Below are 15077 nucleotides of genomic sequence, written 5' to 3' on the forward strand. Positions count from 1 at the left end.
GTCTATGTTCACTTTTACGGTAAAATAAACCGTCACAAGTATTAAGCACTGACGTGAGTACGTATCCGTGTTCATGTTATAAAAAGCCAATACCTGTACTCCATAGGACGAGTCCGCGAGGCTGGGGTACTGTAGTTGACAGCCACTTCCACGGATAATATATGTTCTGTAACTGCTGGTTGTTCTGGTATAGCCTAGAAACATTTATATTTAAGTCACACGCGAGCAGACAGACGTTGTCGGTCTCATGCAGTCAATCTGATAAATAATAAAGAGACAAGGGTGGAAAGTATAGTATTACAACTAAGATGAAGGAGTAGAACGGACGAGAATGACCCTGAAGAAAGGTTCTGCCCCTCTTTTTCATGCCATCTTTTACAATTAACTTGTTGCATCTTTCTCTAAATTATGTTGCACAAATGTGCAGCAAAGACAGGAATAACGATGAATTCACATTACATTTAATTATTATACATATTAGTCTTTCACTAAATATTGTATGTTATCTATTGCTAACATATTGTATGTTAGTAATAGATGCGGCAAAGCAATCAATAAATAGACTTTAATTTTCTAATACAAGAAAATGATAAAGATAAACAGGCTAATGGATGGATAAGACAACGATAAAAAGTAAGAATTTTGAAACTTTGACTCGACTTTTACCCGTTCAGATCCTCGATAGTTTAAAAGATATTCAAAGTGAATGTAGCGTTAATGCTAAAAGGCGTCATTAAATGAGAGTAAAAGCGCGGCAATTAAGTTGTACTCGGAAAGTGTTTGTGAATAATTGAGCTTTACCCTCGTCCTTCGTCACACGCTGTCCTTTTGTTATTTTTATAATCTCCAGCTAATTTCCCGAGGGATTGTATGAAAATAGTCTTTAATATGCAAGTATTTTTACGAATAAAAGAGGTTAATACTTTCTTGATTTATGGAAAGTTTTTGGAAATCGTTGTGAATAATCAAAAGAATAAAATAAACATTTCACCGGCTTCGTTTCCAAAGCTTTTAATCAAAATTCATTAACTATCTATCTCTCTGCCACTCTTAATTCGTCAAGTTGTTCGTTTACAGAGATTATATTATTGAGTATGTTGTGTATAAGGAGGTTCCCCCTTAAGTGATATCGCCGTCCTCTGATGGACGCTAATAATAATCTTAGAACTTCCAGATCACTATCACTAACGCTATTACTTGAAGATATTAATTGTAAGACCATTTTATTATCAGTAATCCGAGATAATTGGGGGATTGCAAATGCAGATTGTTTCAGCCGTCAACCAATCTGTAAAATTTTAAGATAGGATATTGGCATTCAATCATACAAAGGTATAGCTTGTATCGACAGATGGCTATTACAAATCGTCGATTGGTTATTGTTACAACATTTGGATTAAGATTTCTATCTCAGATTTTCGGGCGTAAGTAGAGTTGTTTCCGAAATATTTCAGGAAAGCTGGTCCACATAGTGGTAGGCGGCAAAGCCGTAAAAACGCTCAGTTGTGTAACGACGGACGTCGAGATGATACGAGATTGTAGGAAATGTAATGTAAAACTTTTTCTCTAAAAAACTCCTGAAACTAGAAAATAATAACTCACGATACTGCATGTGTTATTTAAATCCGTATCGATTTTCCACGTTACTTGGAATTCTAAACTTGAACCAACTAACGTAAGTTATGCACGACATGCCGGTATCGAGTTCCGAGATTTAGCACATTCTAGCTATGTATGAACCTTATCTATTACTAGTTGAATTAATCGTTTTAATACACAACGTCACCACAGCTCAGTGGCTGCATGAGCTAAGTGATGAATCTTAACGCAATGGCAATAATTTTGATTTGTTTAAGAAGAAATTCGACTTACATAAAAAGAAATTTGAGTCATTTAAGAAGAAATGTTACTTTTTTCAGAAGAAATTTGGCTTATTTAAAACGAAGTTTGATTTGTTTAAGAAGAAATTTGACTTATTTAACAAGAAATTTGAGTCATTTCAGAAGAAAATGTTAATTTGACTTATTTAATAAGATATTTGACTTATTTAATAAGATATTTGACTTAATTAAGAAGAAATTTGACTTATTTAAAAGGAAATTTGAGTTATTTAGGCAGATATTTGACTTATTTAAAAATACATTTGACGTATTTAAAAATACATTTGACTTATTTAAGAAGACCTTTAACTTATATAACCTGGAGGCTCAGGCATCGTTTCCCAGCGAAACAATTTTTGTAACATATCTTCATACAATTGGGACGCTACGGAATAAACCACATAACAGTTATCGATGCTAATCTTCCTCTAATATTAAATATTGTGTAACATTTAAATTGATTATAATAATATTTCTTAAAAGACAAAAGAAATACAATTGTGAACAATTGTGTAAACAGTTTTAAGTAAAATGCAGCTGTCCTTAAACTGGAATAAGGCGTGAACTCTATTATTTTCATAAAGGACAGGTGACCGAATTATTTTCTTTGATTGAGCATCTTATATATATGTATATCTAATATATAAAATTCTCGTGTCACAATGTTCGTTCCCATACTCCTCCGAAACAGCTCGATCGATTCTTATGAAATTTTGTATGCATATTCAGTAAGTCTGAGAATCGGCTACTATCTATCTTTCAAACCCCAAAGTTATAAGGGGTGTCCACCCCAAAAAAATTTTTGTATTTTTTGACAATTTTTTGTTGTTGTGATACAACATACAAAAATACATGCAACCCCTAATTTTCACCCCTCTACGATCAACCCCTATTTTTATTATTGTAGATAGTTATTTTCATTGAACTAAATTTTTTTTTCCTAGAAATAATATATGGCATACATGGCAAAACAAAGTTTGCCGGGTCAGCTAGTAGATATATAGAATAAACGCATACTCCAAAGCTTGAGTTTGTCCATATCTTGAATGAATTTAGAGTCTAATATAACTTACCATAATCATCAAATCTGTATGCAGCCTCGAATCAGACGTAATAAACACATCATTCTCAGTCTGATTCCACTTCACCAACCCCCCGGCCGCAATAGCTTCGCCCACATAACCATATTTCTCATCTTTAATATCTATGACATTGCTATCTACTTCTATTATTTGCAGATTCTGCGGTACGTTAGGATCGTATTTCAGGTATTTGTTCTCTTTGGTTTCAATATCGAAGCGTTTAGAATGTTTGCTCAGTTCTAGTATTGGTCTATCTCGGCGACGCTCACGTATCGCAATGTTTAGAGAGACAGGAGTGGCGATGTGCACGGATAGTTTTGTTGCTTCGTGAGGGATAACAGTGAGACGAGTCCAACCTGAAAATGTAAGTTAATTCGCATGGAAACATGTGGTTATTCATGTGGTGTATAAACAATAAAGCCAGTGACGCTCTCTGGGTCTTGGCCTTGAATTTCTCTACCAGTTCACTTGGGATTTTATTTATAGATAAGTAGGTAATTCTGTGTCTGACGTAAAATGGATTTTTGAGTCTTATAAAAAAAATGCGCATTTAACACTCGCTTGTACGGTGAAAGAAACATCGTGACGAAATCTGCCTATACATCGAAGTACTGCTCAGATTTTTATAAATAACTGAGAAAAATTACCAACTACTTTTGTTCATTTTCTCGTTGCATTTGCAAAAGAATTGAGATATGCTAGCGAATGTTTGGCAATCTCATACATTTAATTTAAATGTAGCAGACACAGGAAACATCCAACAAAAGTAAGGTATAAAATAATCAAGAGAATTGATGAAGGGTGATTCTAAAGTGTCAGGGGAGCAACTAGTCCAGACCTAACTTGTTAATCTGAATACGTAATCTGGACACCAAGGAGCCGAAACGCACATTAAAGAGATTTCAGGTTTTAAATAATATGTTTATTAAGCTTGTAAAGGAAAATAATGGAAAGTTATTACTGTACCCTTATAAACGTTAAAATTATCTCTATAAGAATTTAAAAAATCTATCTCCTACAACCGGTAAAAAAATCAACTCTCCATTAATTACCCAATTGATCAATTCATGTTCAAAGAATCAAAAAAGGCCGGCAACGCACTCCCGAGCCCTGTGGCATTGAGAGTGTCCATGGGCAGCGGTATCACTTACCATCAAGTGACCCTCCTGCCCATTTGCCCCGTGTTCTATAAAAAAAAATAAGTACCAAAAATATGATTTATGAACTGGTCTTGTAAATAAACTAAACAATTACATTTGATTATCTTAGTAGGTACTAGTTCAAATAAACGTTATTATTAAATAACTAAGCTCTCTCAAATGAATGAAGTTTTTTTACCTTTCCCAAGATGTCGTATATAGAGATGTGTGTTGTTATTGCAGTAGCCATCTGGGCACCAGTTGCACGCCGGGTCACTGCCGTTGCATTGACCCTTCACACATGTGCCCTGTGAAATGTTTTTTATACTATTATGAGATATCGTTATGGCCCCGTTACCCCACAGTGTGCGTCATGCTCACATAATCTTCCTCTAATATTATATATTGTGTAACATTTAAAATGATTATGGTAATATTTTATACAGGGGTCTAGGCTCCGAATATGATTTTGTCCCATTCGGTGTCGAGACCCTTGGTCCGTGGGGTCCCAGCGGTTTAAGGGTTTTGAAGGAAATACCAAATAGGTTAGTCGACATCACAGGAGACCGAAGAGCTGGTAGCTACCTCGGACAAAGAATTAGTCTAGCTATTAAAAGGGGGAACGCTGTCAGTACCTTCGGAACCTTGCCTAAAGGGACTCCCTTTAATAATATATTTTAAGGTTAGTTATTGTTTTTATTGTTCTTTTTTTGTATTTATAATCTAGGTTAATATATTTTAGCAAGTAAGTTGTAGATCAATTTATAATGTATGCTAGAATGCATTTTAAATTATATTTCATGTGTGTCATGCTCACATAATGGAATATTTTTAAATGTTCAGTCAATTTGTATTTTATGAAAGTTGTTATGTATGTGCCATCAGGGGCGTTGTAAGCAAACTTTGGCTTTTAAAACTTTGCCAAACTCTCTTTTAAAACTGTCCATGATGGACATATTGTATTGACATGTAAACATTAAGGAGATTGTACACGGTTGTGTTTTCCAAAATAAAAGAATAATACACTGTTTTTTTTTAAAGTTACACGTTCAAGCTTCAAACGAAAAAGTTTTCTTAAATAATTAAGAAAGGTAATTATTGATTGTGTAAATTTATTTCGTAATCCTACAGCTAACATAAATTATATATAATAATAAACTGTTACACTGAAAATATAGCCAGTGATGGAATACATAATACATTTTACTACAAAAAGGTTCAAAAATTTACAAAAGGAAACAAATAAATAAAAATTATTCAATACATTTAACTAAGTACCTAATTTGGCTGAGTTGTGTGATGGTGTAAAAGTGAGTGTAACTACTGGGTACTTTGTGTTGTTTCATCTGGTAAAAAATTAATAGGATCACTTAATTACCTGAAAACAAAGGTCATATGGTCTATCATAGCTGCACGGTGTTCCATCAGGCAAAGCGCCAAAACTGGTAGCCTCACCACCTCCGTAATCAACACACCAGGATTCACAGTGTTTTGATTCTATAAAAACATTTTGGTTAGAATGCTTTTGCTTAGTGAAAAAGAATTAGTCTACCATTAACTGAATTAGTTAAATTATTCAATGTAAGTTCAGCTTAACTGAGCTTAAAGTTCTAAAATTATTAATTATATAAATAAGTTTTATAAGCGAAAACTACACAAATTAATAATCTGTGTAATAAATGAAATTCTGTTTCATTATAAGTTTTTGATAATTCTTATCTAAATCTGTCTTTATATAATCTTCAGTCTCGTAGCTCCTATGCGAAAACTTTGTTTTTATAGAATAGGGGGATGAACACTCTAAATTCCAGAGAGATAGAGAGTGCATTGCCGGAGCTCGCGGGAGTTTACGTTACTACTGTTTTATTAATCAGTTACCTACTCATGTAAGTTCAGATTGTTACTTTCAGGTACCTTCCTGGTCAGTTATACCAAAATTTTTCGGGACTTCGAAACAATATTTTACAAGGGAAAAATTCTCTTAGGGGCCATCCATAAAGTACATCACACGTTAATGGGGAGGGAGGGTATCACCGAAGTGTGACATCGTGTGACAAGGGGCATGGGGGGTCAATACTTTTGTGACGTCACATGTTAAAATTTAAAAACTAAAACGCAAAGTTTGGATGTGAATTAAAAATTGAAAAATTAATCGTTTATTATTTTCTAACTAGTCGTTTGTTTTTTCGGTTTTATGAAATTTTGGACTTTATGTTGATTTTATCAGAATATTATTTAATAGAAATAAGTAAAAATAGCTGTTTTCTCTCGATTATTTTTAAATACAAACATAAATTTAAAAAAATGTGTGACGTCACATCAGGGTTATAAAAATGTGACAACCTGTGACAAGGACGGGGGGAGGGGTTCAAAAGTCCTAAAATTCGTGTGACGTACTTTATGGATGGTCCCTTAGAAGTAGTTGATCTCTTCTAAGCTGGAGCAACCAGCTTTAGGAAATTGTAATTGTTGTTAAAACTTATTTTACTTGCGGTACGGTTTCTCTTACCATCTGCCTGTAATTGGGGTATTAGATAACTGGCCTGCCGGAAGCAGACGTCGGTCCTTATATCTCTGGTTGCAGCACAGCTTTGACCCGCCCAGCAGGTGGCAACTTGAGAGCCTGCTCCCTCGCAGGCACTTTCTGATATTGAACTGTAATATTTAAGAAAGTAAATAGTTATTAAACTTTTGCCAGAGTGATTGCCAGTGCGTTGCCGGCCTTTTAAGAATGAGTACACTGTTTACTTGTAGAATATTATATTTATTTTTCAGTACTTCAAAATAATTGAAATTTATGCTTAACATGGGGTTTCATTTGCTTAAAACGAATCCACAACTATGTTACTATATCCTAGGTATAACCGCTTTCTTCTGTGAAATAATTACTCTTACAAGAGTTCATGAGATATCTTTCTACAAACTAGCTTAGCTCTAGCTTAATGATAGTACACAGTATGAGGCAGGTGGCTAAGTTTAGTTTAATTGCTCGACAGCTCTTGTCGCCATATACAAAAAAAAAATTTATGTACACGCGTTAGAAGTTATACTTATTTGGTGTAAGAATATAAAAATCTTTTCAAAAATGTTATTCTACGTTTGTAGAAAAAACGACACTATCAATAGAAAAAAGGTATTTAATACATTGAAAGTTTTATTATAACGCATTATCTAGTTAAATAAAGTTTACTTAAATATTCAATCAATCACAAAAAAATATTTCTACATAATTAAAGAAATGGATATTTTTATTTTAAAATATTGACTATGCTAACTTGAGGGTGTCGGTTTTTTGAGACGGTGTGCGCGCTCTTAAAAACTTACTCTCATCATTTTTCCCTAAAGCGCCAAAAGAAGTATAACTTCAAAAATAAATTATTGATTATATATACTCTAAATTAGTATTATTACACCGTTTTTAAAAGAAGAACTCTTTCGTCTCTTTCAGTCAAATTGCGTATACGCTATAAGAGATAGATAGTTTTAAAGAACGGTATACAAATGTATTATTACTACCTACCCTTTATACCAGCACCGTCTGATCCTTGTTCTCAGTCCGTACCCACAATCAGCGTTGCATTGACTCCACGATCCCCAGTCACCCCATTCGGGAATACTTTTGGTTTCACTCCTGTTGCCGATGACGTGGCCTGGCATGGCTTCACACACGCGGTCCACACACCACTGCAAATTAACAAAGGTATGTTACTTACTAATTATATCACAAGAGAAAACGGTTAAAAGAAATATCTTTGATGAATGTTACATACAATATACATATCATAGACGACATGGCGCGGGAAATGGGAGAAGGGGAGAGAGAGTGAGCGGGGAATTGGAGCTAGTTGACGCTAGCTAGTTGAGACAAACAGCTGTTAGAACCAGAAGACTGATTGCACTTACCTACTTCTACTACTTAGCCTAAAGGCTTTGTTTGTATGATAATTCTCATAAGCAACATCTTTTATTTTATATTTCAAATTTAAGAAATTTGTGACTTAATAAATATTGCAATTTGTAAAGACTAAGGAATATAATAATAATAATTAAAAAAAAAAATAATAATAATAATGATGATAATAATAATAATAGCCTTTATTGCTGTAAAATACTTATCCTAGTACATAAAAATGTGAAGTACTAGAAACATAGTTTTATTTTACAGTTTATTCTTGGACATAGGCCTCAAAGCTTCCACTCTTCTCGGTGTCTAGCTTTACTTAGCCATTTAGGGCCAGCAGCTCTACTTATATCACCTTCCCATCTTTTAATTTGTCTTCCTCGTTTTCTTTCATCATAGCGAGGAAGCCATTCCGTTTTTTCGTCCATTTATCTTGTCTTTACTTCTCCATTCGATCCATTTCCATTTCGATCTTTTACTAGAGGTAACAGCATTTCTAAACTTTTCAATTTCAGACCTAGAACACTCCTTTCGATACTATTTTGACATACTCTTAGTATGTTTTCTTCTTTATCAGTGAGTGACAAGGTTTTACATGCGTATATCAGGCACGGTATTATACAGGCATCAAAGACTTTTCCCTCATAGAACATTTTCAAGTTTCTGTTTTTTATAACTTCTGACTTGGATGGATATATGTATATACAATAACTTAATTATGGGGTAAATAAAACATTCTGAATAATACCTTACTATATAAAATGTACTTCTTGTTGAGTATTACTCATATTAGACCAGTGCAGATAGCCTTTAAAATAAATAAAAAGTGAAAAAAATTACAGTAGGATGAAACCCATTAGAAAGGGAGGGGAATATGATCAAAATGAAAGGAAAAATAAATTACGGTCGATCTGAGGTCGGGAAGGGTAGGGGGTGCGAGGTTTAAGGGTAAAAAACGGTTTATCTCGATTTCCGGCAAAACTAAAAGTCCTATCGAAGAAAGTTAAATGGCAAAGTTGTAGGTAATAAAAAGATCTAAAACTTTTGTATTCACACATTTTTCACATCACCTCAAAATTTATGTGAAAAATTAAAAAAAACAAGTTTTTGGTTTTTTATTTTTATCTTTAACAAAAATATTTTTTATATAACGAAATTTGGTGAAAACTTACCTTTCTATGTCCCAAATACACTGTAATTTATTTGATTAAAAATATTTATTTGTTCACCTTATTTTGTATTAATATCGAAAAAACACCCTAATTTTCAATCGAAAATTCTGACGTCAAAATTTAAGCTTTTTTCAAAAAGTTGGTGTGTTTTCAGTTTGTTGAAATCTCTACTTTCCTATGGTAAAAAAATATATATATGTTACCATAGTAAATCTTCTCAGAAAACGCAAAAAATCGTATGCAGTAACTCCCAGACCTGTCATCCACTTCCTTACTTCTCTATGAAATACGAAAATTTTAGCCCATCTAAAGGCTCATTTTTTTTTTAGGTCACTCAGGCATATATAAGTTATCTTAAAATAGTAATAAATAGGCATCTGATTATAATTTAAAGAAGATTCATAGAGAAGTAGGGAAGGGGATGACGGGTCTGGGCGTTACTGCATACGATTTTTTGCATTTTCTGAGAAGATTTACTATGGTAATATATATATGTTTTTTTACCATAGGAAAGTAGAGATTTCAACGAACTGAAAGCACACCAACTTTTTGAAAAAAGCTTAAATTTTGACGTCAGAATTTTCGATTGAAAATTAGGGTGTTTTTTCGATATTAATACAAAATAAGGTGAACAAATAAATATTTTTAATCAAATAAATTACAGTGTATTTGGGACATAGAAAGGTAAGTTTTCACCAAATTTCGTTAAATAAAAAATATTTTTGTTAAAGATAAAAATAAAAAACCAAAAATTTGGTTTTTTTAATTTTTCACATAAATTTTGAGGTGATGTGAAAAATGTGTGAATACAAAAGTTTTAGATCTTTTTATTACCTACAACTTTGCCATTTAACTTTCTTCGATAGCACTTTTAGTTTTGCTGGAAATCGAGATAAACCGTTTTTTACCCTTAAACCTCCCCCCCTCTACCCTTCCCGACCTCAGATCGACCGTAATTTATTTTTCCTTTCATTTTGATCATATTCCCCTCCTTTTCTAATCGTTTTCATCCTACTGTAATTTTTTTTGGTTTCAAAAATTATCGGCACTGGTCTATATGTAAAGGGTATAACGATGCAAGTAGGCTGGTAATCAGGCTTTCATTCATGAAAATGTCTTCAGTTTAAGAGATCCATGTTTGACCCATTCTATTGTCTGGCTTTACAGAGAATTCTTTGTATTATTAATTCTAGTATAGGTGTTAAATATATAATCAATAGTTTAACAATATTCCTTTATAACATTTTATAGTTTCAAATATATAGTCAAATTTTCTCACAAAATTAACTGATATCATGGTAGGAAACCTTTCAACACGGTGTCGAATATACCTAATGAAAATTTGATTTTCCCTGACTCGGACTCTAGTACTGTCTGAAATATTGTTATTAGCTTAGGAAACAGCTGATCGTAAACTAATACGACTGGTGGTTTCTTTCACTTTGGACCAAACTTTTTAAATATGCTTATTTTCTATTTATACATTTTTAATAATAATTATTAAAATCTATGTTAAGAATATTGTAAACACTCTATATTAGTGTATATATGACTCTTAATAGAATTTTATACAAAATGTATTTTGTTGTATAATAATAGAGAAAGAAAATATACCATAAACTTTAGTAAGACTTGCTGGGCAGACTGAGACAAGAAATATATCTTAGTGTATTAAACCCATCTGGCCGGCTGCGGGACTTAAGAGGATTAAGTAATATATGTACTAATTATACGGGTACAAACATATGTGTGTAATCTTGAAGCAACGTTAATTAACTGACAATTAATTAATTCAAAAAAGGAATTTAGAAAATTCAACAACAACTGTTAGTCTTCAAACCTGCCAACATTACCTGATAAACTGATTTGGATGACACTGACTGTTGTTCAGGATTGAAACAATTGCGTTTCCGAGAAATTTGTGGACAATACAGTTTCAAACCTTGACCTTCCGGGTGAACAGTCCACACCACTATGTAAATATTTATTAATAATATTTTTCTTAGCTACAGCCTAAGAGGTATGGAAAGGAGAGTGATAAGTGTCACCACGTAATGACAAAATCAGGGTAAATACAAACGCGGTAAAAAGAACGGCTTAATTGGCGATGGTCGGAACGTATGACAAGAGCAAGAATTACTACCGATGGGCAGCCACAAGATGGAATGAGAAAGAGAGCTAGACAGGCGATGATGGGACGTTCTGGAAACCAAAGCGGGGGCTGCGTGGACTAGGGTCTTCTTCATAATTACTAAAATCAAATTTTCGTCACAGTACATAAAGTACAAAAATATAGTCCAAATCTATTTCTTATAGTAGTTTAAGTAACTTTTTTTTTATTTACTATGTACTTTTACCCACAAATCTTTTAAGAATGACCAGCGCTGTGAAACACGTCAGTTCCACTCCACGCCAGTTACAACCACAACGCACACACATTACACACTTACAATGTACCTTATTCATTTTTTTTCTTTCCATAATTTTTATTATTTTCTTTTTTGATTATTATTATTATTATTTTGTGTGTGTGTGTTTCGTTAGTAATAAATGGTATGTCTATGTCAAATAACAATAAATTCTAGAAGGTAATTACAAAATATCCAGTTTAACCATCAAAATGTATAAAGTTTTAAAGTTTCCCAAACCTTTAAAGGAATTTCTTTATAAGCATCATTATTATTGTTCAGCCGAGAGGAAGGGCGGATATTACAGCATTCCTGACTCTTACACAGTATATTTAAAGCAGTTTAGTGAAGAAATATTGTATTTACAACTATAATATATAACTATACTATATCTCGTCGTAAGACAACTTAATTACTAACATAGATAAAAATATTGATATAGGAGGGGTGGCCAAAAATTTCGCTGAATGGTTAACAGGGAATGGTAAAGATATGAAGCATTAAACTATTTTTCCTTTTCAATGTATTCTCCCTTAACCCTAATATATTTATCAAATAATCGCAGGGCAGTTCTTTCTTCATTTTTGGAAACAGTGTTGTTTATTTTTTTCCCTTGCTTATGTGCTAATATAATTGCTGTGTATGTGTGTGTGTGTAAAATATGTGATGCCATATTGTTTTGTATACTCTTATTCATACACGTTGTTTATAACTTATAAACAAATCACGATTTTTATGAGTTAAATACTTATTTTTAAACTGTGTGTATAATTGTTATAGTTCTTAAGGCTTGGATTTTTAGTGTATGAACGTTTGCAGACTATAATGATCGAAAATATTCAAAGTCAAAGTCAAAAATCATTTATTCATATAGGTAACACAATGTACACTTATGAGCATCAAAAAATTAATATACATTGTATTGCAGGTAAACGTAAACTTCGACTCTCCGTAACTTTCTTCCTTCCTTGGAATCGCGAAATAAATTCATCATTGGATTCGGGATCGCTGGTATCACTATCTAAGGATAGGCGTAAAAAGCGAATGGGCATATTTCGAATACTATAAAACAGCATTATTTCCCAATATTTAAGTTGCGGTCCTACTGATAAAACTCCTGTGTTTAAATAAATGATGCCTTTATTTAATTTAGCGCCAAGAAAAATCTTTTGAAACCTGTGCAACTGTAAAAGTTAATCTCGTACTTTTTCTCATTACATTATGAAATTAATATTTTCTGTAACATGCATTTTATGTGGATTAAAATTAAAAACCCTTCAAAACAATCACCATCACCAAATGAAGCATACGTTGCTCGGAAGGCAAAATTGTAAATATTTGAGTCTGTACCATACTGGTGTCCTCATATTTCCTTTACTGTCAAAGTCAAAAATCATTTATTGAAAAAAATTCAAGGGCGAAGAAGAACTGGCCATAAACTCTTCGCCACTCTTTTTAATCGCTAAGTTCTTTGTTTTACACTGTTACTGTACTGTTAGTTGCGGATAAAGAACTTATGAAGATGAAACTGATTTGAAATGGTATAGGACTACCATGTTCCTGATAATAGAATGTTATTTATTAAATGCCATTAATTATTTTGGTTTTAAGAATTCTTTTGGCGTGATTTTTTTTGTAATTTTAACTGTAAATGTTACTGCGTAAAAAGAAATGTAGCAAAAATAAAGATTACCTCAATCTAGGCTTCCAAGCCAAGCCTATTGCTAAATACACCCACTTATGTATATGTCGCAGCTAACTAGCTTAATTAGCCCTTCAATTAACAGCCTAGTAATGTACCTGATGTTTCTCATGAAACTTTGGAACTACACCATCAAAGTTGTGGTTTGCCGACGCCATATTGACAGTTTGAAGAGTTTCATTACGAGTTTGAGAGGCAGAAAGTGCAATTAAATTTAAATTAACAGTCAACAGGCTAGGCGAGTAATGAAACGTCATCGATCCAAGTCCTTTGCCTAGCTGTTTGATCAACTGACTGAACATCTTTCAGGCCGCTAGTTAAACGGCGCCGTTTAGTTGAACGGTTAGGCTGTTAATTGAACGGCTAATTAAGCTAGTTGGCTGCGACATATACGAGTATACAAACACGTTTACGCAGAGAAGTATCATCCAGTGGATTAAGCGTGCGACTTTTAACGCTGAGGTCGTGCATTCGAATCATGGCTATACACCAATGCTATATATGTGCGTAATTAACATTTGCCCCTACACTTAAGGAAACAGGTATATCTTAAATCCTAATAATGAACGACATGTATGCCAGTACTTGTCTTTGATAACACAAATCATCAACGAACAGCTATTTTCAGCATACAACCCTATTAGCGCCACTGGAATATTATTTAATAAAATCACGTACACTCAATAAGTGTAGATGTGGAGTGCATTATATTGTATAATATATCTTAAATTAATAAGATAAAATTTCATTCTAATTTTGTTTTTCATGACGCATGTACATTGTGAGAATTAGAAAAGCTGTGTCATCTCTTTGTCTAATTGACCTTTGGCGTTTGGCCAGGATAAGGCTAGGTCACAAAGAATAGAGTACTATTCCAAACAAACACGTCTCAAAGAAACTTTTTGACGTTTGTATGAGGAACGGAGCTCCGGGGATTTTGGCATTCGGCAATTTCGCGAGTGTGTAGTAGACACAAAACCTAGACTGAAAAACTGTGCGCCATTGCTGTTAGTTTGTCTCGCTAGAACTTGAGAATGGAAATAATTAATTTATTTTGAGATTTGGTTGTGATATATTTATAGATGTCTGCAGAAATTTGTTTCATAGTATGAGATCTGAACTCTTCGATCTATTAAAAAAAAACCTATTAAGTTTTCACACAAATATATCTAGGTGATACAAAATTCACCAGGTCATCTAGTAGATAATATATATAAAAGTATAAGTATATATATTAGAAGTAGATATAATAAAGAATTTTCCTTGTGGCGGTTTCGTCGTATTCTTCAAAATTTAACTAGAACGTTTAAACTTTTTTTTTTAATTTGTAACTAAGCTTGATGTTGCTTGATGAAGCATACTTAATTAGTATTGAATGTGACTTTTATTATTTTTACATTTTTGTAAGATCATACCTACGTTTTAAGTAATTAATAAATAAATGATTAGAGAAAAGAAACCGCTTTGGTCAAAGTTGAAGGACGCCTATATATTAAGATGTCTTTGAAAAAGCAATAATTTTTGTTTAAAATTTTAAGTGTAAGATACACTTAAAATTTTAAACTTATTTATATTATAACTTATAACTTATTTGATAAATAGGGCTGAATGTTTAAATGAATAAACGAGGCTTAATAATTATTATTATAGCTCAATAAATCTTTTCAAGGTAAGTTCTTTCATGAGCTTAAAGAATTCGACGAATTCATAGTACAGACGTTTTAATAAATGAATTATGAATTACACATTGCATTATCGTCAATCGAGATTGCTTTCGATTGATGAATCGTGCT

The 15077-nt window shown here is 32.8% G+C and overlaps 1 protein-coding gene across 1 annotated transcript in view; it reads right to left on the reverse strand.

Annotated features, from left to right (window-relative positions):
* The window catches only part of LOC125063468 (A disintegrin and metalloproteinase with thrombospondin motifs 3-like), a 64128-nt gene that overhangs the window by 12734 nt on the left and 36317 nt on the right, over positions 1–15077 (reverse strand). The window contains exons 8-13 of the mRNA XM_047669926.1: positions 7622–7785; positions 6611–6756; positions 5480–5598; positions 4301–4409; positions 2954–3318; positions 94–194 (exon numbers count right to left, since the gene is read on the reverse strand). Of these exons, the coding sequence (XP_047525882.1) occupies positions 94–194; positions 2954–3318; positions 4301–4409; positions 5480–5598; positions 6611–6756; positions 7622–7785 (1004 nt within the window). The remainder of the gene's footprint in view (positions 1–93; positions 195–2953; positions 3319–4300; positions 4410–5479; positions 5599–6610; positions 6757–7621; positions 7786–15077) is intronic.

Source organism: Pieris napi, chromosome 3, assembly GCF_905475465.1.
Source record: "Pieris napi chromosome 3, ilPieNapi1.2, whole genome shotgun sequence".
Taxonomy (NCBI): Eukaryota; Metazoa; Arthropoda; class Insecta; order Lepidoptera; family Pieridae; genus Pieris; species Pieris napi.